Raw genomic sequence first — 25281 nt, 5'->3', positions numbered from 1 at the left:
TATCCAATTAAAACAGAGTAGTGGTAGTAATTAATTATGCGTAGTTGTTAAATTGAATTGTATCCAATTAAAATAAAGTACATTTTAGGTCTGTATCCCATGGGTGGATTGATTATGTCTTGGATAATGTATTCTAAATCCTCCAAAATTTATACAAATTGAAAATACATTTAAGACAAGCCAACTTTTATTAATAATAATCATAGAATTGTCCTTACTACTCAAATTACATATTCATACCATATTATATTGTATATGTACTAAGTAATATCTTTATTGCATTGGAATTACTTAATTCTATTAAATTAGCAATTTTATATAATTATATATGTATATACACTTTGTTACAAGGAGATAACTTATATAGGCATATGCCTGTTGTTAAATCCTTTTCTCTATTGAATAAAATTTTGTGAAATTGAAAAAACAAAGTACCAGCAGTAATTAATTGTGTAGTTGTAAAAATTCATGGGCAGACCTTTCTGTTGTATACAGTATATAAAAATGTGTAAATGTCAGGGAGATTCAATGTTATTAAAATAAGGTTTCAGATCAGCATTCAATGACCAGTAAGTATTACAAAATATCTTTCTTATCAATCAGATATATATTACCTACTCTGTTGTATCACATCATTATAGTAATTAAAGAAAGGCAGGAAAACTAGGAATGTGTTTGTATCTAAAAAGTAACGACTGGTGCATTAACTGACAAGGTTAGGAACAATACATCTTTACAATGGGAGGAGGGTATCAGCTGACATACAATGTATCTTTATGTGGGGAGGAGGGTATCAGCTGACATAAAATATATCTTTATGTGGGGAGGAGGGTATCAGCTGACGTACAATATATATTTATGTGGGGAGGAGGGTATCAGCAGACGTACAATATATCTTTATGTGGGGAGGAGGGTATCAGCTGACGTACAATATATCTTTATGTGGGGAGGAGGGTATCAGCTGACGTACAATATATATTTATGTGGGGAGGAGGGTATCAGCTGACATACAATATATCTTTATGTGGGGAGGAGGGTATCAGCTGACATACAATATATCTTTATGTGGGGAGGAGGGTATCAGCTGACATACAATACACCTTTATGTGGGGAGGAGGGTATCAGCTGACATACAATATATCTTTATGTGGGGAGGAGGGTATCAGCTGACGTACAATACACCTTTATGTGGGGAGGAAGGTATCAGCTGACATACAATATATCTTTATGTGGGGAGGAGGGTATCAGCTGACGTACAATATATATTTATGTGGGGAGGAGGGTATCAGCTGACGTACAATATATCTTTATGTGGGGAGGAGGGTATCAGCTGACGTACAATATATCTTTAAGTGGGGAGGAGGGTATCAGCTGACGTACAATATATCTTTATGTGGGGAGGAGGGTATCAGCTGACGTACAATATATCTTTATGTGGGGAGGAGGGTATCAGCTGACGTACAATATATCTTTATGTGGGGAGGAGGGTATCAGCTGACATACAATATATCTTTATGTGGGGAGGAGGGTATCAGCTGACGTACAATACACCTTTATGTGGGGAGGAAGGTATCAGCTGACGTACAATATATCTTTATGTGGGGAGGAGGGTATCAGCTGACATACAATACATCTTTATGTGGGGAGGAGGGTATCAGCTCACGTACAATACATCTTTATGTGGGGAGGAGGGTTTCAGCTGACGTACAATACATCTTTATGTGGGGAGGAGGGTATCAGCTGACGTACAATATATCTTTATGCGGGGAGGAGGGTATCAGCTGACGTACAATTTATCTTTATGCGGGGAGGAGGGTATCAGCTGACGTACAATATATCTTTATGTGGGGAGGAGGGTATCAGCTGACGTACAATATATCTTTATGTGGGGAGGAGGGTATCAGCTGACGTACAATATATCTTTATGTGGGGAGGAGGGTATCAGCTGACATACAATATATCTTTATGTGGGGAGGAGGGCATCAGCTGACGTACAATACACCTTTATGTGGGGAGGAGGGTATCAGCTGACATACAATATGTCGTAACGTGGGGAGGAGGGTTTGGTTTGGTTTATTTTGTTTAATGTCCTATTAACAGCCAGGGTCATTTAAGGATGTGCCAGGTTTGGAGGTGGAGGAAAGCCAGAGTACCCGGAGAAAAACCACCGGCCTACGGTCAGTACCTGGCAACTGCCCCACGTAGGTTTTGAACACGAAACCTAGAGGTGGAGGTCGTGATAAAGTGTCAGGATATCTTAACCACTCGGCCATCGCAGCTCCAGGGGAGGAGGGTATCAGCTGACATACAATATATCTTTATGTGGGGAGGAGGGTATCAGCTGACATACAATATATCTTTATGTGGGGATGAGGAGGGATGAAGGTGGAAAGCATTCCATACAAAGACAATTTTGGTAATTCCCAAAAATAAGAAGAATCATTTTTCAGCATACAGTGCCACTACAAGGCACATTTTGGTACACATACTAACTTACAGCATACAAACACAGTTACTGCCCTTTTGTCTACAGCCATAACAACACATACTCTCCACATTCAACCCTCGATCATAGCTCGGTGTGTCTCTTGTTGATAGCTTTCTCTACAGTGTCTTTCAAATGGGCATGGTATTTACGCACCTGCAAACACAGAAAATAAATAGTTCTAATGGCAAACAAAAGAAACACATGTACTCTGCATTGTATTGGAAAAACATCAATGATTTGCTTATGGGGACATCTTGGTAATTGTTTTTATCAGGTAATTGCTGCTTTAGAATGTTTTATATTTTGATTCTTGGTCTTCTCGAACATCAGAATATGCCATACATAAAACTTTTGAAATATTTTCATTTCTCTGTCTTTAGATGCCACATTATCTATAGGTTCATTACACGATCCTGGACCTACGTATCATATTGGTTTTCACACACTTGGCATCTATGCAATTGATTAAAGCTGAGGAGAATTCCTAGACCTCCTCAAACTTGTGTGACATACAATTGAAGATTTTAATCTATTTACATGCAGCCTTGAATGAATCCCGGCTATCAAACAAGCAAATGACACATGCATCTGTCTGGACTGTGGAGAACTTATACATCATTTAAGAAATTCTAACAAATTTAATATTGCTTTATTATTAAAATGTTGATTGCTACTCAATACCAACCAGAAGACAAGTGCAACACATTTAAGCTGATCTTATCATGAAGCAAACATCACAAGATGACTTACAGTTTTCTCCATATTCTCTGCCCGCTGTTTAATATCGGTATGTTTCTCTGGTAATTCTCCTTCTTTAAACTGATCCTTGGTCAGATCCTCCGTGTACGACAGCTGATCCTGGTAATAATCGTGTTTGGAGATCCGGCGCTGGAAGTGTCCCAACTCTGTCTGTGAGGGAGAAAATACAAAGCTCTGTACTTGTTTATTCTCAGACATTAAAGGGTGATGTATATAATGTTCAATTAAAAATCTTAAATGTCATTTTGAAGAGCTGAAAGGTAAAAGATTGAAAGATTTTAGGGGATGGATATGGGCACCACTTCGAACCAGTCAATTCACATGGAACTGGGCATCACTCCCAACTAATGTCATTGCATATGGAATTGGGCATCCCTTCGAACCAAAGTTAATTCAAATGGAAATGGGAATCACTCCCAACCAAACTCATTTCATATGGAAATGGGAATCACTCCCAACCAAAGTCAATTCATATGGAAATGGATGTCACTTCAAACCAAAGTCCTTCATATGGAAATGGGCATGCAACCCTCGAGTTGCAGTCAATAAGTAGCCGGGGATGTTTTTGCTTATTTAAGTTAAAATAATCTTGCATCCTTAAGAATATGTAAGGTCAGTGTATCATGCATATAATATATTTATCTTGCTCATAGTTATCAAAGCATTTATAACTGTACAGACCTACATTAAAGTCTAGTTATCAAAGCATTTATAACTGTACAGAAATAATTTAAAGTCTAGTTATCAAAGCATTTATAACTGTACAGACATACATTAAAGTCAGGCTATCAAAGCATTTATAACTGTACAGAAATAATTTAAAGTCTAGTTATCAAAGCATTTCTTTAAAGTCTAGTTATTTAAACATTTATAGCAGTACATACTTTAAATTCAGCCAACTCCTCCTCAGACATGTTGGCCTTCTTAGCAAGTGCCCACAACTCGTAAACTCTATGGTCAGAAAACTCCAATTCTTCATCCCCTGGTTTTTCTACCTTCTCATGAAGGTTTCGGTACCTGTCGTTCAGTTCTTGATTTCTTCGTTTTAACTCCAACTGCCTGTCAGTCTTAGACATCTTTTTCAAATCATTGTCACTGTACCGGTCAAGACTGTTGTCCATCATGTCTGAAACAAGGAGTTACAAATCATTGTCACTGTACCGGTCAAGACTGTTGTCCATCATGTCTGAAACAAGGAGTTACAAATCATTGTCACTGTACCGGTCAAGACTGTTGTCCATCATGTCTGAAACAAGGAGTTACAAATCATTGTCACTGTACCGGTCAAGACTGTTGTCCATCATGTCTGAAACAAGGAGTTACAAATCATTGTCACTGTACCGGTCAAGACTGTTGTCCATCATGTCTGAAACAAGGAGTTACAAATCTATGTACACTGATTAATCACCCGGGAAATATGAGGATGGTAACACAAGAGGCCCATTGGGGATGTGTTTCTCACCTTGACTGTTGAAAGATGTACACATGCAGTGGTATGTGTGTTATCTCACTTTGGTCCTAAAAACCGGTAAAATGTGATACCTCAATCATGCTATGTTGAAAATCTGTTTTAATTCATAGATATTAAAGATATTTTTGTTGAACTTGTATTATCTTACCTTTTTTTTTTAAATTTTTTTTTATTAACTGACCTCTCACCCTCGGTATTTAAACAATTAGCAAGAATGATTCAAGACAGGTGACTTCCCAATTGATACTTATATAATTATCTCACCATCAAATTTAAATCCTTCCTCCTTCAGACTGTTAAATTCATCCAGTTTATTTTGTTGATGCCAAAACTCCTCTTTGAGTTGTTTCAATTCTTCATCTGCAAGAAACCAGGCCACCAGGTATTAAAGCTTCGATCCAAGAAAAATATGAGAAGAGATCTCAGAATAGTTCTTTGTTAGACTGATCTTTATATACTCTTCTTTCCTCATTTTTACTTCTTGACATATATACCCGGTAGCATGTTGACAAAAATGATTGTACTTTAGTCTCAATATTGAACATGTACAATTAATGACAAAGAAGAAACCACAAATGACATATTGAAAATATTAATTGAATCATTTCTAAAAAATGTTGATTACAAACTTCATCCGTCATAATCATAGATGGCCACCTGTAAGTAATTTTGATCAGTCTGGACATGTTTAACTAGGGACCAAGGAACACCTACATATGTACATGGAAAACTTCTCAAGAAATAAAAGTCAAAAACTTCATTTGTCTACCTGTCTGTTTTCCGATTAGTCTCAAAATGTAACATGCAAATCTCAGTAAACAGAGGAACTTTATTATGTAATTTGAAAAAGATCCATTGGCTATATTCAGAGAAAAAGTGGTAACAATTTAAAATTAAGGAAGAAGAGCAGTTTGAATAACCCATCATCATCACAAAATCATCAAAAAAAATCTTTACTGGTTAATATCTCACTATCAGAAAATCTAGAGATAATTGTATCAATGTAATACTATGTTAGTACATCATTACATCGTTACCTTAATACATTATCTTATCAAAGCATATTGAGATGATACATCTACAAATACATCTACATATGGGGATGAATTATGGCATTATATCCCCCTATGATATGTAACATTTGACTGTAGGAGGAACTCAGTGTTATTCTAATAAGACCTCAATAGATGTATTGTAGCCCACTTCTGTTTATTGTTACATGACATACCTTTACTTTAGTCAAATAACCTTACAAATACATAAAAAAAATGACATCTAAAAGCTCCTTCCTGTCAAGGCCATTTCAATATAACTTAAAGTAACTGTTATTGAGTTACTTGCATTACTTAAATGCGACCTTTAAACTAGTCAATATTTCATATAAGCTTTTTGCTTGAAAAATATCAGTAAGCTCCCCTCAGATCTGGATGATGTACACAAAACACGGAAAAAAAAAATTCTAAAGATGCCTTGGAAACCATTTCTGCCTTAATTATGTATTAGGTCAATATATTATTATATATACATTATATATACCATTAAAACAGCCTACATTATATATACCATTAAAACAGCCTACATTATATATACCATTAAAACAGCCTACATTATATATACCATTAAAACAGTCTACATTATACAGTGTATACCACTGAACTACTCAATAAAGGGGAAAATGTAACTCTTGACATGGGTATCAAGGGAGAAATGATTTCAGCATTCTGGTAAATACTGTAATCTGTACCATGAAATGGAAAATACGGAAAGAAAGAAATCAATTTAGGAGAAAACTAAAAACTTTGGTTTTAATGTAAATCAAAACAAAACAAAACAATTTCCATTAATATTGTTACTCAAATGTTTAAAAACGTACACTGAATCAATGTTTATTGATAATTAATGTATTAATAGATAGTATAATCGTGATAATTAAATTTACATGAATTAATATTTCAATCCTTGTTACAGATATTTTTTCACATTAAAAAGTATCTAGCACTGTGATGAGAGTAAAACACATCAGCAAACAGAGGAGTGTGAGTACCTCTTATAAAATTATTAATGTTCGTCTGTTTGAATGGTTTGTATTAATTATGTAAATAAGTTTGTATTTTTGTACGTATGGATGCACGTATACGTATGTAATTTGTTCATATCCACACACTAGTCTGGCTGCATGTAGTCAGATGTCGCAATGAGTCAAATTTCGACTTATCTATCTGCTGTACGTTTTTTGTACATATATTTATATCTAACTGTGAATCCTGGAGCTACTGACGATTCATTTATGTAACTGAGTGAATGTATTGATGCGACCACTTTATGTTATATTTTGTTTCTTACATTAAGCTGTCAGTGGACAGCTCCGACATCTATATGGATCAACACCTTTTCTGTCTACCATCGCTCTTTCTTATCTATTTGGTTGTTTGACGAGTCTTAGCGAGTGAGAGAGTGGATCTGTTAGGGTTTCCTTCTGTAACTTCTCCTTTCTTTCCCTTATGCATGATCAGTGAACTATCAGTGTTTGTTCTTGATATTAGTTGTAATGTTTGTCACAGATGCGTTATCCATGTATAATATTAAGTGGATTTGTTGATTTCAAACAATGCTTCAAACTGCTTCAAAGATAAACCCAGAAATGAAATCCAGATTCTGTAGGGGTGTGATAAGACCCTAGGGATTGTTACAATCTTTGCAATTTTGAATCCCCACCCCATAAAATTGATACCAGACAAATATGAGTGATATCCATTGCTTAGTTTTATTTTTGAGTTTTCCTAAAAAGTGCCCAAACCCATTTACAATATATAGAAAGAAGAAAAAAATTAAACCTTGGGGATCTTGTGTGAAAACAGAATACAGGAAGAAAAAATAAATAGAGTGCCCAGACAGTCTGGAATCCTGTAGTCACTGTTTGGAATCCCAACACAGCTGTCATGTCATCAATTGTTTTTAGAGTCCTTAATTATCTAGCAGAAAATTGTTGTATTACATGTAGCTATTTACTAAGTTACCTGTACACAATGCAGACAATTTCGTTATTAAAACAATCAAATTATTCAAATCTAATCAATTTTTATACTGAATGTTAGGAACACACCTTTACTGTCAGACGACATTATTAAAATGAGACTAAATTCCAATCTTGTCATGATACACACCTGTAATGCATGTAGACTATATACATATATATGTATACTACCTGACAAAATTGTTCTATATTGTTATAAGTAGCCTGCATGGTTGGTGGCACAAACTCAACGGATACTGAAACTGTCGAATAGAAACACAGAGGAGAGTGTTTTAGTAAGATATCATAACAGTTTGAGGCTCATCCTTTAATCAATGGACACATATAATGTAGGGTTTATGAACAGACATCTCACTGCAGGACTAACAAGAGCTGTTGGAGAACAGCATAGCTCGTCTCGCAAATGTTTGTCAATAAATAATTAAAATATATTAATTGGAATGGTTTCGCAAATTGCATTAATAATATTTATATTGTTTACTTGATCAGATTATGTTTTGTGAATTCATGCAATTTTCAAAACCATACCATTTTATATATATATAAATTATTTATTGGCAAACATTCGGGAGACAAGCTATATGCTGTTGTTAAATGAATATATTAAATACAAATGTAATTGCTTTTGGACATATTTCTTCAATTTTTTGACAAAATATTATCCTAATGAGAGTTTTCTCCCTTGAAAAATGTGGACCAGTATAAATTGTCTATTGTGAGCATTTCAACATTGTTTTATTTTCAGTTTCACCCCAAGAAGGGATAGTGTAATTCCATAGGGACTCTTTTACCTAATATCAGCACCCTAGTACATCATTAAGTGACGTGTTAATAGCTTTCAACATTTGCACAAAATTTTTTAAAATGTGTTTATTCCCCCAAAAAATCTTTCAGTTTAACTCCGGCAAGGGATAGTTTAACCCCCCACAGGGAACCTAATACCATGTATTACTATATCTTTCAACACTCACAACATAAACTTAACACAAAGTCCAAAGATTTAAAAGCAAAAACAAAAAAAACACAGATTTAAAAAGAAAAAATCAATTTTTTTTTTTTAAGTTTTACTCCAGGAAGGGATTGTCTTACTCCATAGGGACTCTATTGCCAATTATCAGCACCCTAGTACAATTATAAAGTGATGTATTAATACCTTTCAACACTTGCACCAAAAACTTAACGCAGAAATATTCTAAGTCCAAAAATTTGAAAATTCTGGTTTTTTCCTAAAAAAATCTTTCAGTTTGACTCTGGCAGGGGATAGTCTAACCCCAGAGGGACTCTATTGCCAATTATCAGCACCCTAGTACAATGATAAAGTGATGTATTAATACCTTTCAACACTTGCACCAAAAACTTAACGCAAACATTTTCTATGTCCAAAATTTTTCAAAAATCTGTGTTTTTTCCAAAAAAATCTTTTAGTTTAACTCTGGCAGGGGATAGTTTGACCCCCACAGGGACCATATTACCATAAATTACTTTGCCTTTCAACACTTGCACCAAAAATTCAACATTTGGAAAACCTATGCCGACGCCAACGCCAACGCCGACGCCGGAGTGACGACATAAGCTCTCACTCTTCTTCGAAGAGACGAGCTAAAAACAAAGACCACAACCTGACAACATAGAGACAAAGACAGGAATAGAACTTGTATACATGTGAATTATCTGTAAGTGAATTGTTAATTAGGTCGCTATATTAATTACACAATGCCTACAAAAACAGATACAAAACAGCTACAGTATACTGTATTTTTTCTTACCTGTAAATCCACTTAACTCGGCTTTCTTCCACATTTTTTGGAGTTTTTTATCATGAAATTCTTGTGGAATTTCATTTGAGAAGACTGGACTAGGAGGTACAGAAATAACTTCTTGAAGCCCATATCTGTTCATGATGTCTGTAAACAGTAATTTCTCCATACAGCAAATTGATCTGAACCACAATTAATTAACTCATTCTTAAGACCTCACTTAATAATAAATCTAGTTTACTCATCCTACTAAAGCCCTCACACAATTATACATGTAGTTTACTCATCCTACTAAAGCCCTCACACAATTATAAATGTAGTTTACTCATCCTACTAAAGCCCTCACACAATAATAAATCTAGTTTACTCATCCTACTAAAGCCCTCACACAATTATAAATGTACTTTACTCATCCTACTAAAGCACTCACACAATTATAAATGTAGTTTACTCATCCTAAAGCCCTCAAACAATTTCTCATCCTAAAGCCCTCAAACAATTTCTCATCCTAAATTTAAAGCCCTCAAACAATTTCTCATCCTAAAGCCCTCAAACAATTTCTCATCCTAAAGCTGTCACATTTTTACAAATGTAGTGATCTACACACCTAACAGTCGCTGTCGAACCTCTGCATCCTTCATTCCATCTTTATCTCTGTCTTCAGCTTTGAGTTTCTTAAGTTCCCTTTCCACTTTATCCTGGATAGTGAGGTCAGCATACAGGTCAGCCAGACGGGGTCCAGCCAGTCTCTGTCGGGAACATAACAATCATAAAGATACATGGGGAACACAACAATCTACACACAATGGTAAAATGCAAAATAACTACAATTTTTTCTAAATGATTGATTTTGCTATACATCACTCCTTGATCTCTAATGAATATATAAACCACATTAGAAGGGTGTAAGGTGTATTCTTTTGGACTTACATCAAATGGATGGTTGGATTCGTTTAAATCACGGCATAATATTGTGTTTGGAACAATGAGCGGGGAAAGGGGGTATGTAGATAACAGTGTTGTGGACAATTGGAGAGCAAAGTTACCTACAATATGTGATGGATACTTATAAAGGGCTACTGGTGATCAAATTTCACAGTATGAATGGAACCTCTATATAAAGGGCACCTGTCTATAAAGGGCACTTTTGTTGCTTCCCTTGGGTGGCCTTTATAGACAGGTTTGACTGTATATACGTAGATCGTGAGTTCGAAGCCCAGTCAGGGCACGAGTCAAAAAGTTGTCTTCCTTCGTCATTTGTGTTGCTAAGTTATATATCTATTTATTAGCACAATGTTTCATAATAATATACACTATGTGTTGGTGATCCGAAGATATAGATTTGAATTTCCTGTCGTAGTTGTACCGAGAGAAATGTATATAATATATATATGTACAATTCGTATCCATGTATGTAAATACATTGCGATCCAGGTATTCCTATCATCTAGTAGACGACTGCTAAGTTATATATACATGTATATATATATATAATTACAAGATATATAACATAGTAACACAAATGACGAAGGAAGACAACTTTTTGACTCGTGCCCTGACCGGGCCTCGAACTCACGATCTACGGCACCCAATCGCCTAGCCAGAAATACCTGCAGCTTATACTGCTGCGCCACATCGGCGTTCTTTAAAAAGAACGTTTCAATGGGCCAGTGATGGTCAGCCCGATACCCTGACATGATCATTGTGGAAGTCGTCTATTAGATGATATGAATACCTGGATGGCAATATATTTATATACATGGATACGAATTGTACATATATTATAAATGTTTCTCTCGGTACAACTACGACAGGAAATAGAAAAGATATATATTTATCTATTTATTATCAGAGAAACAGGCTATATTGCAGGAGTTATTTCCCTTCCATTACATCAAATGTGAAATCATTAATGTAAACCCCTCGCTGATCATGACCCAGTTGATAACTCATTGTGCTTTATCGCAAATTGTCATTAATATATACAGTCAAAACGATTGCTTATTGTCTTTTGGATGACGATCTATATCAGAGGATTTCATCATTTTTATCAACTTCTTAATTTTTAAATGAAGTCCTATATATAAATCGTCATGTCAATCCAAACAAATGTTTCATGTTTCCCTTGGGTGACTTTCTTATTCTACATTAGTTGTTTTCATAAATTTTATCCATTTTTTTTTTCTTTTTGTAGGAGTGTCAGTGCGAATACATTCGTTGACAAATGTATATAACTAGCAATGCCCAAGCAAAGGGGAGATAACTCTTATTGCAAATTTGGGATTGAGGAAAATTACGTCACGCAATAGGTCTTCGGAAGTACGGTGATTTTATTGTATTTGCACACAGTAAATCAATGGATGGTGGGTGACATTCATTCATTCGATAACCCTCGATGATTTACTATGTACAATACTGAAGAAATGGCGCATAGGTAAAACGTGCCAGCTTTATCAAATTTTTACAAAGTGCTCATTTCCTTATTAATGCGAGTTCATCCATCAAAAATATATCACAATGCTAAGTAATATTCAATTAATATGAAGATAAGGTCTGTAAATCTACCCATTTAGGCCTATCGTGTAAACTGGGTCAAAGTGAGTGTAACTTCTGCAAGTTCTGCTAAGTTCTGGAGTGCCACGTTATTTAATTAACCGCGGGTCCTGTCCCACTCACCAGGGGCAGGGACACATATCCAAACCTAAGTTAAGGCCATGTCTATTGCTCCATGTTTTTTAGATAACATTCATTTTATGTGCATCAAAATGCCAATGTATTGGTAGTAGCAATATGCCATATCATGCATATGGTTAAATATATTTCCTTGGACATAGACTACAGATCCATCTTTTGATTTGTTTAGATGCACTGAAAAAATCATCAGATTCAAGCAACTTGGATGAATTTCATTTGGATTTTCCATGACAAAAGACACATAAGCACAATATTTTTTTCATTTTATTTCAAAATATTTCATTGTCAACACAACAAATATAAGACAAAGTATACTTACAATTTAATACACATAGAAAATTATGAAAATTTAGTTTGACAAAGGGGATCGGATATATATAACAGACTAGGTTTAATATTATCAGGGCATCCAGTTGACCCTTGACTTTCAGCAATTTCAGAAGTCAAATCACTATTTCTGAGAAATCGGAAGGGTCAAAACATATGTCAAATAGACATGTCCCTTTAAGCTTCAAACCCAAGAGTCAGATCTCAATTTGGGGAGTCAAAAACATACTCTCAAGGGTCTACTGGATGCCCTGATTATAAATCCTTTCCTGTAGATTATAGAAAAATATTGTGACATAGTTGGAGAGTTAGTTGTAAGAAACTATTGTTTTTAGTTTAGATTTTTAGCTAGAAATTGAAACAGAGTTTCTTGTAAGAGTCACCAAGAGAGTTCCAGTGATTATAATTGTTATAGTTCTAGTAGGAGGAATTTTGAGGATTTTTTCATTTCTAAAATTATTTGTATTTATGAATGGTTTGATGCTTTCTAGAGATATGTAGGTGTATGTATATATTAATGATTTTATACAAGTGTTCTAAGGTTTGTGATTAGGATTTCTTTGTTATGTTTCTAATTTTCTTCTGAATAAAGTACATGGTGATATGTACATCTTCTTAGACCTGTTGTAATCCTTATGGCTCATAAATATTTGATATATGATCAGACCAGGTACCCTTTTTTATCAAAAGTTAAACCTAAATGTTTGTGACAGTCCTGCTGTGTTATTTGATGATTATTAAAGAAAATAGAGGGATGAGGATTTGTTTGTTTATGAGTGAATGTTATTGCTACTGTTTTATTTGAATTAAAAAGGACTTGACAATGGTTAAAGCAAATGCATTACTATTGTCACAAAAAAACAAAAAAGTAAGTCATTAACATTGTCTAGATAAGAGCTTACTTCATCAAAAATGTCACCAATTACAAGTTAATCATGAAACTGAAAGTCTCTAGGCTGAAATTTAGTGGTTTTCACTTAGCATGTTATATTTCAAAATATAATTGTATTTTAAAATATTTTTTCCAACAAGTTAATGATAGTAGCACAGGATCACAACTTGTTTATTATATATATGCATCCTTCTTTTATAATCTGCCCATTTTTTCTTCATATAGACATCGTCAAATTGTAATTAATATCCGACAACTGCATGCACATCCTATGTGTGTTTATAATTCTTAATCTTTATATGCATGTTATTTAATATTAAGTTATCTGTGTATTTATCAAAAATCATAAATGTAGGATTTATAAATGTTTGTTATTAAAAGGAACCAAGTTAGTAGTACATGTACGTTTAAAAGGAACTTACCAACTATGTGTATGATAAATCAGATTGAACTAAACATATCTTACAGAACTACACATAGGAAAGGAATCTACACACATTGGGAGTTGTTTGACTGTCCATTTTGCACAAAAAGGCATTTTAATTAAGGTGTTTCCTTTGATATGGACAAGTTTTTGTCAGGTGAGACAACTTTGTAAAATAGTAATAGCTTCAAAATCTGTGCCTGTGGAAATATTTTGCATGAATTTGTTGCTTTTTATATTAGAATGTGACGTTATTTAAATTATGGTCAAATTTTTTTTTCTGAATCATAAGCATTTTCAGAGCTATGTACGCTTTTTACCGATTTATTTGGAAAAGCGTTGTTTTGAAGGTCTCAATTTCCATATTTCAAAAATTCAATTTTAATGATAGACTTGTTCTGATTGCTGTTTTGGAATCAGGGGGTGATACTCTTCAAGAAAATTACTTCTTGAATATATAAAAAAAATTTGGTTGGGCATTGCTAATAGGCCTATAACTTACTTTCTGTGCCTTTTCCCATATCATATTCACTTTGTTCATTCTAAATGGCTTCCTAGATTCTGTCAAGGGTTTGTTGACATCCTCTGAGTATTTCCCAGCCTCAGAGGCCCTATAGATAAATAGTATAAGTATTCCACACACGCCTCCTACTTTCATCTTCGTTCTGGAACGAGTTACAAAGAATCGGAATTAATCAGACGCTTAAATTTCAACCCACCCCACCCAGACAAACGTTTGGTTGATACTGATTAAGAATTTTCCATATTTACGTTTCCTGTTGGGGATTCTTCTGCCTAGCCTTCTCCTTAAGTCTAGATCTACAGAGGTTGAAATAGGAATGTGTATCTAGAGGAGGCTACATTGAACATTTTGTGATAATATTACCGTTAGGAAAATCATAATGTCTGCTGAAAGTAGTGGAGAGAACCAGGACTTCAGAGGAATGTTGGTGCGGTTGTCCAACTTGTTGAAAAAAGACGATCTGGAGGCCATGAAATATATGTGTAAAGATGTTATTGGAAAAAGAGACTTATCTAAGATAGAAAGTTTTTTCGAATTGTGTGACAATCTTGAAAGCCGGGATATGCTTGATAGTATTAATATTGCGTTCTTACAGAAACTACTCACTGACTGCTGTTCCGGAAGAAAGGATGTGTTACATGTTTTAGAAAGTTACACTAAACCACAAAATGGGATACACAATGAAACAGGTAATGAAACACAGCTCCAATAATGGAGTATATTTACCAAATCTTTCCACACCATCTTCTCTTATATCCTCATCTATTGAACCTCATTGATGATGGCCAAAATTAAGTTGATTAATGTATTGTATATATAATATATATGTATGTACTCCCAGAGACATATATAAAGAATACATGGTCAGTGTCTTAAAATATAAGCTGTATTTTGGCGAGGGTAAAGAAAGACAAAAGTGGCGAGCCTTGGCGAGCCACTTTTGTCTTTCTGTCCCGAGCCAAAAATACAGCTTATATTTTAAGACACTGACCATGTATTCTATTTATCCTGCAACAGTCATAAAAAATTCTCATAAAAAATAATCATTTTGAAGTGAAACGATGTAAAATGATAGAAATATGTTCGCCTCTTAAACATAGTTTCACTTTGAAGTAGGTCAGTCGAACTGACGCACGTGCTCAGATTCCAAAATACAGCTGTTTTCCGTCACTGCCGTATACAGCAAAAATATATACGGTGAGTGTATTCCGACAATGCGGTGGCAGTTGCAGGATAAATAGATATATGTCTCTGGTACTCCATTACGTTTTCACCCAGAATAGTATAAAAAATGATAGATTTCAAAGATGATTTTACTGGTTTACTAGGTTCAAGAAAATAAATATGTATTTTGAGGTGTCAGCTCCGTGCATCGTTAAGTGTATTGTGTGTTTTAATTTTGTTACAGTACTTAAGAGGGACATCACGGTAAACCAATTTTTTTTTCATATTATTGGGTATATCTTTAAAAAATATAACTTTATGAACAATAACCATTCGAATTTGATGATAAACGGTAAACCTCTGGTTAGTTCAAACAAAATTAAATAAATATTGACAAACCTGTTCGAATTATTCGAAATTATGCTTCAGAAAATAAGCGCAAGTTCGAACTATTAGAGTCGATATCGACGAAAATCTCGGCAGAGTTAAATCATTAGACACACACACATCCATTGTAAATCTAATACGTAACAATGGCAGCCTGAACAATGGCACATTTATAAATAAGTAAAATGATAGTATTTTATTTAATTCAAAGTCAATTGATCGTTAAACGTTCTTCATTTCGCGATAACTATGATGGTTATTGCGCGAAGCTGCTCAGGCAATGCGTAGCCTATAGGCCCCAAAACAGTACAGTACTACATGTTTCATTTGTGACACAAAAGTTAAACATTTGTACAGTATAGGGTCCTAATCTCCGCATGGCTATATTTTTTATCTGAATCAGAAACTATCGCTTTATTTTTGTAATAAATGGTAAATACATCGAAAGCATAGTCTACATAACTTGTTGCGTTTACGAAAGCACTACTGTAAAAATAGGCGATATATGTTGATAAAATTAGGTCAGAACATCAACATGTCGGCTTTTAAATATGCCCAGTCGTATTATCTGCCAAACATATATTTGAAACCTGCAAAATTATCCATCACTAATTATATAATTGGGACAGCTGTGGATTGTTTTGACTGGATATGAACGTCACTCAGCATGACCGGGCAGCCGATCCTTTCAACTTTACTGCAAGCGACACCTTGCATGGCCTGCTTAATTACCTATAGCGTAAGGTCGCAGGTTTTCAGGTAATACCTTCATTGGCAATAATTAAGCGATGTCCAGTCACATTTAAATAATCATAATGGTAAGTTAACACTATATTTGAAAATACATGTATGATTTCTTAGTTTGCTATAACCACCGCGAATACAAATATCACATGTTATATTATTTATACATTATCGGGGCCTAAATTTGCAATCAGCTGTCTCGTGCGTGGTGTATTGTGCAATGTAAAAAACTGAATTAACGCTAAAATATGTGGCATATATTAAATTATACACGCATTCCAATGATCATGCATACAATCTAATAACCTAAATGTGCCTGTTGATCAAATTTAAGTCTTGGCATTTTTTTCTGGAACTATCAGCGCGTTCAAACTAACCAGCGTTTTACCATATGTACATAAAAACCATGAACTATTAATTATAAAAAGGTTATCACAATTCGTTGATCAACAATTTGGATATGTAAATTTTGTGACATACACGATAAAACGCATGCGCAACACAAACTAAAACACATGAAAACAAAAATGGCTTCCAACGTGAATCGACTGCGGTTGAAAACAATAACAGCTTCCACAATAAAGAGAATTAGGGCCAAGTGGGCCAAAGACAATCCTAGAATTACACTGCGCCGCAGTACAATAGATTCGAACAGTTCAAACATGAAAACAATGACTGCAGTAATACGGATGCTGCTCGTATTCTGCTTGATTGCTGAATATAGTAGGGCATAACAAACTCGGTAATATTTATACAAAATCGGTAATATTGATACAGTCTGTACCAGTACATCGCTACTGTCAATATACTATATGTACAGTGTTTACACTTATAAACACATAAATATTTGCCCCGGAATATATACAGAAGTTCACGACATTTAAACTACTGTATAATATCGTTATCCAACTAACCCAGATGGAATATTTCAACTTATAAGCTATCGTGTGTTTGTGTTTACAAATGAACATACCTCGATTTCAAAACAGTCACGTGATGATTTTAAAATAATTTCTCCGCTAAATTTAGAGGGGGCATTCCCAACTAAATCAAGTGGTCAATCTGGACTGGAACAAAACACGTACATTCAATAAAAATAACAACGTTTTTACCGTGATGTCCTTTTAATTTGAAAGTTTATAATAAAAAATCAAACTTTCATTAATTCTCTTTTTTTTTGGGGTGTTTATTTTTTTTTAGCTCACCTGGACCAAAGGTCCGGTGTCATGAGCTTATGTCATGGCTCGGCGTCCGGCGTCCGGTCGTCAACATTTGCTTCAAATCGCTACTAGTCAAAAAGCTCTTATTGGATTTTTACCAAATTTGGTCAGAAACATCCTTGGCAGAAGGGGAACAGATTTTGCATAAATGGTGACTCTAACCCCAAAGGGGCCAAAGGGGCGGGGCCCAATAGGGGCAATAGAGGTAATTCTTTAAATCGCTACTAGTCATAAAGTTATGAATGGATTTGAACCCAATTTGGTCAGAAACATCCTTGGGGAAAGGGGAACAAATATTGCATAAATGTTGGTTCTTACCCCCGAGGGGCCGAATGGGTGGGGCCCAATAGGGGAAATAGAGGTAATTCCTTTAAATCACTACTAGTCATTCAGTTATGAATGGATTTGAACCAACTTTGGTCAGAAACATCCTTGGGGAAAGCGAAACAGATTTTGCATTAATGATGATTTTGACCCCCAATGGGCCAAAGGGTTGGTCCCCATAGGGGAAATAAAGGTAATTCCTTTAAATCGGTTCCAGTCATTAAGTTATGAACGCATGTTGTAAAAACAATCCTTGAGGTCTTTCAGACCCTTAGAGAGTCTGGACTTCGTTATTTCTTTAAAGCAGTTGGGATCCCCACACTTTAACCATCTATAGCACTGTTTGAGATTGACAAATGACACAAATTGAACATGAACATTATTTTGACATTTGGTCAAATCCAACCAGGTGAGCGATACAGGCCCCATTGGCCTCTTTTTTTTTGTAATTCATGCCGCCCCCTATGGCGTTGTGTATATGATGTGATGGTGGTATATTGTACTGTAGGCCTATATGCTTATGTTTTTGTGGCTGGTATAGATACAAGCATCAACTGACCCCAGTGTACATATATATATCATCCAGACAAGTGCAGATAAAAATGCTTGTCTGTTTCCATAGTATAAATATAGGAAAGTATAAAAGGGCGAGAGTGTATGAGAGATGAAATATTAGGGAATAACACAAATGAAAAGATTAAGTCAGAGCATAGAATACTGGAAAAGGCCTGGATGCTGATGTTAGAGTCTCCAGTGGTACAAATACAATAACCTTGAAGTCTGTGTTTGTGTTTTCTTGACATTCCAGCTGGATTTCAATATTCAAGGTTTCTTCTGAACTTTAACATCCTGACAAATAGTTGTCTGATATAGTGCCCCTACACCAGAAAATGATTTATTCATCAAAATTTTTAACTAGTATTAACCGAGTAAATTATAGAACTATATATGGTATTGATTCTCCTACATTAGGTTATATACTCTATCATTCAACATATCTTTGTATTATAATTTATATGTTACAAAAACATAGAGAGGTTTTAACTGACATCAGTAATCATATTTTCAAGTTTAAATCACATCAGTAATCATGACAAACATGCATGTGTAATTAAGAAAATGTCAGCAAGTACAATTGATTTATAATAAAGTAATTATATCAAGTTTATATTAGTTGACATTATCAAAAGCTATGTTAAAAAATTCAGTTTACATCAAGTTTAACTGCTATTTGATGTTGATAATGGGTATTATATACATACTAGTAATAATAATTGTCAAGTAGTAATAACGACAGTCTAGTACAGACAAGTAAATTGTCAAATTTTCGAGGCAATCTGTCCCTTTATTAAGACACAGGTAAATTAAATACGATCAAATATAGACATAGAACATGGAACAGTTACACAAATATAGTGGGTATAAACAACAATGAATATCGTTATGTTGTAAAAACGATCCCCCTCTGCCGATAATTAATTCGCTGAGGGCCTATTATGATTAATTAGAGAACATCTTAGGTGGTGTACAGATCGTAAAAGTAAATGAATAAATAAATAAATAGATAAATATATAAATAATATAACTAAAAGGTTTAACAAAATAACATCGCGAGTTGATTCGATGTGATGGCAGCGCGTGCTATGTAGTGAATGTTTTTGGTTTTGTTTTTCTACGCAGTATGTACATTTCGTCCTGCAAATCTCGGCCCGAACAGCGGGTAGCAGTGACAATATCAGGTGGCAAATCCCATATTACTGACTAAAATTAGTTTGTTTTAACGAAATTGAATAAATATTTAAATCATATAAATGTAATTGTGTAGAACGGTATAATTTAGGCATTAAAAGCAAACAGAAAGGTGGTCGAAAGTAATAATATACATATATATATGGAAGAAAATGAGTTCATAGTTGGAAATGCTGTTTTATTGCATTTTTGCCAGTGAACTATAAAAATCTATCAAAATGATAAAATTTAAAAACGATGAGCAGTGAAGATAGAAGATTTTGCAATGAAAATATACATTTTTTTGTTTGTGACCAAATAGAGCGAACCTGTTTGTTTCCAATTAAAGCGAAGATAGATAAATGGGTTATTTTTCTGTATTTCTGAAATATTCAGACTAATTTATGACAAAATACTCACTTGACGTTAGCATTTCATGCACAGATTCTCCAGTAAAAGAAGAAAACACTTATTGCGTTGATCAGTCCTTTCAAAATGAATGATGTTGCTGATTCCCTCACTTTTTGACACTATTAATTCTTCTATGTTTTTAATGTTTTTTAGCATAAAAATGCAATAAAAAGAAAATTGAATGGTTTCTAGTTGAAAAGAACATATATTTCAGACATATGACAGAATATTTTGATAATTTCGAAATATTGATATTCTGTAATACTCGTGAAGTATGCTATATTCAACGGGAAACCATTAAATATCCTCTGTATATTTATTGAGCTGACTGACTTTATATTCATTGTATAAACATATGAATTGGTGTAGTGAATTTCTGTATATCCATTGCAATCTTCTCATTTCAGTAGCCAACATAACACAAAACGTACAGTTGAATCCAGTAAATCCCCATCAACAGATTGTATACCTGCAGCCTGCCCAGGGTTTCCACAGTCATCAAATGTCACCAAGTAGTGCTACCTACTCCTTACCGACTTACGACTACAAACGTAAGTCTTGGCTGTGTTATAGGGCCAATAATATGTAGTACACTAATGAGAATACTAGTTACTATATCTTTACTGGAATATATATTCAACCAGTATTAACAAAAACACAATTTAAGGACTGGACTTTAATTCACCTCACCCATCTTGCTCTGAAAAAGGTTGGAGGTGTGCTTTAAGGGACAGGAGCATTTGTTAAGTCTGATACATTGTATGTCATAGTTTTAACTGACAGGTTCAGATTGCCAAAGCATGACCTTAGAACATGGGATGCAATATCCTTATATTAAACTTATGAAAACATAATTATGATTCCAGAAATCATGACAATCATATAACAGTTATGAGCATGTAAATTTCAAACTTGATGTACACGTTTAATTTTACAATTAAGTCAATTGTTAAAATACCCAGCAAAAACACTGTAAGAGGAATATTGCTTTTTTGAATTAATACACAAAATAACTAGATAAAAAATATAAGATATACACCATATACATAAACATTTTTTTTATTTAGATGTTGAAAAAGAAATCAATTACCTGACGAGGAAACTTGGAAGGGAATGGCGTTTCTTCATGCGTACCTTAGGAATATCTGACTATGACATGGCTGAGATGGAGCAACAGCATCCACGTAACATGCGTGAACAGATTCATGGTTGTTTTGTGATTTGGGTGCAGCAGAATAAAGGTGCCGTCAACAAGAATATGCTGATAAAGGCTTTGACAGATGTTTCTGTGGAGAGATTTGATCTCGCTGCTAACCTGGAGGATAATGACTTTTCTTAACTTTTCGGAAGAAGACAGAGGTTATTAACAATCAATATACCAATGCTTGTCCTAAGAACATTTCTGAAAGTCCAGCCTAGTAAGAGATGTTTGGCAGATTATGTGATATACAATGTCTATATCTAGGTGGTGTAAGCATGTGTCAGAGAAGGAATTCTGGTGGGGATATCTAAAGTTAATTTTGTTAACAGTATTTTTGTTCTAAGAAAGTAGTTCTGTATAGGTATATACGTACATCCGATTGTCAAGGTTTCATTCCTGTGAGTATGATCATACAAAGCTTAAGGCTGTATATCTGATCATCATATCATCTGCATGGTATGTGGATTGATGCAGAGACCATTTTTGAGAATAATTCTGATAAGTTTGTAATTTAGAAAATGTCTTATCCATAGAGACTTCATTTAAACTAAAATTATCCTAAAGAGAAACATAAACAAATTAGCCATGGAATTATAGGAAAGGATGGTCTCTAAGGCTGAAGTGTGTCCAGGCCAAGGTAGCTATCTACAAAGACAATCTTTTTACCCTAGTTACTTTATAATAAGACAGAGGTATAATGGTGATAGGTTGGATGAGGGTATAATGGTGATAGGTTGGACTGAGGGTATAAGGTCCTGAAGAGGAAGTAATTGTATTGTTTTTGATGCTATTGTTAGTTACTGTATGTGTTAATAATGGTACCAGTTATGACTGATTTTGTATCCTAATGAGGTTATAATTGAACATTCCCAGCTGCTAGTCAGCAATGTATATACAGATATAATTTATGAGGGATGTGTTATACTTCAATGGATTGTTTTTCCTCCTGAACTGTGAAAGGTATGTCTTTATGATCGAGAACTTAAATGTTCATGAACACTATATAGAATACTGAAGGACAGTACATAAAACTTGGTGTGTATATCTTCTGTTGAATGCTCTATAGTGTATTTTGATTTATCAATCCTCCATCTTTACTGCATGGAATCATGATTACTAGAAACACCCTGCAGAAATATTACTGACAAGCAGGCCTCGTATAGAAGCAGAAATAAATGACTGATTTTGTATGCATTTATATTTGTGGTCTAACTACTTTTTTCTGATACTTCACAGCTTTCTGGGCGAGTTCCCCATTTCTCCCTCAAAGGGGTGTAAGATCTGTTATTCTCTTACCCTGGACAGGGATATCCGCAGTTTTACAGGAGTGAGATTTTCTTATCTCACCCTTGGGAAAAGACAAGCTACACATGCTCTTTGAACATGCTCTTCTTCTCGAAAGGGTGACGTCACTATGACCTGACCTGGAACATTTGAATGCTAAATATCCATGTTATTCACAAAAGAAATTGAAATAAGTATTAAATATCAAGAGTTAACAGAATGTTTGGTGTTCTTTTTGACAAGCTTATTGGAACTGTATTTTGTATGAAACATCATCATAAGGTGTAAAGCCTCTGCTGCAGCCTTAAATCACAACAGTCATCCGCCGTCCACTTATTGTTGTTTACATATGTTTGGATTTTGTTCACACTACGATTGGAAAACAGGATAAGAGAAAAATAATCATTCACCCCTTTTTTGGAAGAGATAGGGGGATCTCAACCCTCGAAGGGAGATTGTTAAGTTCCCGAACACTCGGCAAGCCTCATGTTTGGGAATTTAAAAATCCCCCCCCTCGGGTTGAGATCCCCTATCTCACCCCAAAAGAGGTGTAAGCTTCCGTTAATCTTGCATACTTCACAGGGTAATCCTGTTTGCTAGGGATGGATAATTATCTCACATGGGGTAAGGACAGCGTCCACATGCTATGATGTCATAATAAAGAATTGTCAACATGTATTGTTTCTGTGATGTCATATTGTTCTTTTGAATAGGGAATCCCTCATCTAAACCCTGGGATTGTTGGCATTCATTGGATGAATTATATATATACATTTTGTATGTTGTTTTTTTTCCAACTGGAATTTGTTTATTTGTGGGTATTTGTGAGCAATTACCAGGAGAATTATTTGTTTTTTCACAATTTGCGAACTGAAAGGATTATTGCAGTAGGCAGTGTAACATCTTTGTTTAACATGTTGGTGGGTATGAGATAGTAGGGAGTAGGCCTAGAATGTATGGCGCCGCAGACAGTAGGGAGTAGACCTGGAATGTATGGCTCCATAGACAGTAGGGAGTAGGACTGGAATGTATGGCCCCACAGACAGTAGGGAGTAGGACTGGAATGTATGGCCCCACTGACAGTAGGGAGTAAACCTGGAATGTATGGCCCCATAGACAGTAGGGAGTAGGCCTGGAATGTATGTCCCCATAGACAGTAGGGAGTAGGCCTGGAATGTATGGCCCCAGATAGTAGGGAGTAAACCTGGAATGTATGGCCCCATAGACAGTAGGGAGTAGACCTGGAATGTATGGCCCCATAGACAGTAGGGAGTAGGCCTGGAATGTATGGTCCCATAGACAGTAGGGAGTAGACCTGGAATGTATGGCCCCACAGACAGTAGGGAGTAGGACTGGAATGTATGGTCCCATAGACAGTAGGGAGTAGACCTGGAATGTATGGCCCCATAGACAGTAGGGAGTAGGACTGGAATGTATGGTCCCATAGACAGTAGGGAGTAGGCCTGGAATGTATGGCCCCACAGATAGTAGGGAGTAGCCCTGGAATGTATGGCCACACAGACAGTAGGGAGTAGCCCTGGAATGTATGGCTGCACAGATAGTAGGGAGGAAACCTGGAATGTATGGCCCCATAGACAGTAGGGAGTAGACCTGGAATGTATGGTCCCATAGACAGTAGGGAGTAGGCCTGGAATGTATGGCCCCACAGATAGTAGGGAGTAGGCCTGGAATGTATGGCTGCACAGACAGCAGGGAGTAGACCTGGAATGTATGGTCCCATAGACAGTAGGGAGTAGGACTGGAATGTATGGCTCCACAGACAGTAGGGAGTAGGCCTGGAATGTATGGCTCCACAGACAGCAGGGAGTAGACCTGGAATGTATGGCCCCACAGACAGTAGGGAGTAGACCTGGAATGTATGGCCCCATAGACAGTAGGGAGTAGGCCTGGAATGTATGGCCCCATAGACAGTAGGGAGTAGGCCTGGAATGTATGGTCCCATAGACAGTAGGGAGTAGGCCTGGAATGTATGGCCCCATAGACAGTAGGGAGTAGGCCTGGAATGTATGGCCCCACTGACAGTAGGGAGTAGGCCTGGAATGTATGGCCCCACAGACAGTAGGGAGTAGACCTGGAATGTATGGCCCCACAGACAGTAGGGAGTAGGCCTGGAATGTATGGCCCCACTGACAGTAGGGAGTAAACCTGGAATGTATGGCTCCACAGACAGTAGGGAGTAGGCCTGGAATGTATGGCCCCATAGACAGTAGGGAGTAGACCTGGAATGTATGGCTCCACAGACAGCAGGGAGTAGACCTGGAATGTATGGCCCCACTGACAGTAGGGAGTAAACCTGGAATGTATGGCCCCATAGACAGTAGGGAGTAGGCCTGGAATGTATGGCCCCATAGACAGTAGGGAGTAGGCCTGGAATGTATGGTCCCATAGACAGTAGGGAGTAGGCCTGGAATGTATGGCCCCACAGACA

The 25281-nt window shown here is 35.7% G+C and overlaps 2 protein-coding genes across 3 annotated transcripts; one reads left to right on the top strand and one right to left on the bottom strand.

Annotated features, from left to right (window-relative positions):
* Nucleotides 1-402: 402 nt before the first annotated feature.
* LOC117323147 (alpha-2-macroglobulin receptor-associated protein-like) lies at nt 403-14575 on the bottom strand. Its single transcript, XM_033878188.1, has 7 exons — nt 14349-14575; nt 10117-10258; nt 9519-9656; nt 4983-5078; nt 4132-4373; nt 3239-3397; nt 403-2641 (listed from the first exon to the last, which is right to left on the bottom strand). Exons 1-7 carry the CDS (start codon nt 14502-14504, stop codon nt 2570-2572), a joined length of 1005 nt encoding a protein of 334 aa, XP_033734079.1. The 5' UTR covers nt 14505-14575; the 3' UTR covers nt 403-2569.
* Nucleotides 14576-14614: 39 nt separating this feature from the next.
* LOC117323156 (fas-associated death domain protein-like) lies at nt 14615-23515 on the top strand. Of its 2 annotated transcripts, none has more exons than XM_033878199.1 (3): nt 14615-15058; nt 20755-20898; nt 21415-23515. In XM_033878199.1, the coding sequence occupies exons 1-3, from the start codon at nt 14749-14751 to the stop codon at nt 21684-21686; spliced, it is 726 nt and encodes a 241-aa protein (XP_033734090.1). In that variant the 5' UTR covers nt 14615-14748; the 3' UTR covers nt 21687-23515. The 2 variants fall into 2 exon arrangements, with proteins under 2 accessions (XP_033734090.1, XP_033734096.1); XM_033878205.1 differs by having other exon boundaries at nt 14631-15058; nt 20758-20898; nt 21415-21761.
* Nucleotides 23516-25281: the final 1766 nt, after the last annotated feature.

Source organism: Pecten maximus, chromosome 1, assembly GCF_902652985.1.
Source record: "Pecten maximus chromosome 1, xPecMax1.1, whole genome shotgun sequence".
NCBI classification, from domain to species: Eukaryota; Metazoa; Mollusca; class Bivalvia; order Pectinida; family Pectinidae; genus Pecten; species Pecten maximus.
This window is presented reverse-complemented; position numbering and strand designations above follow the sequence as displayed.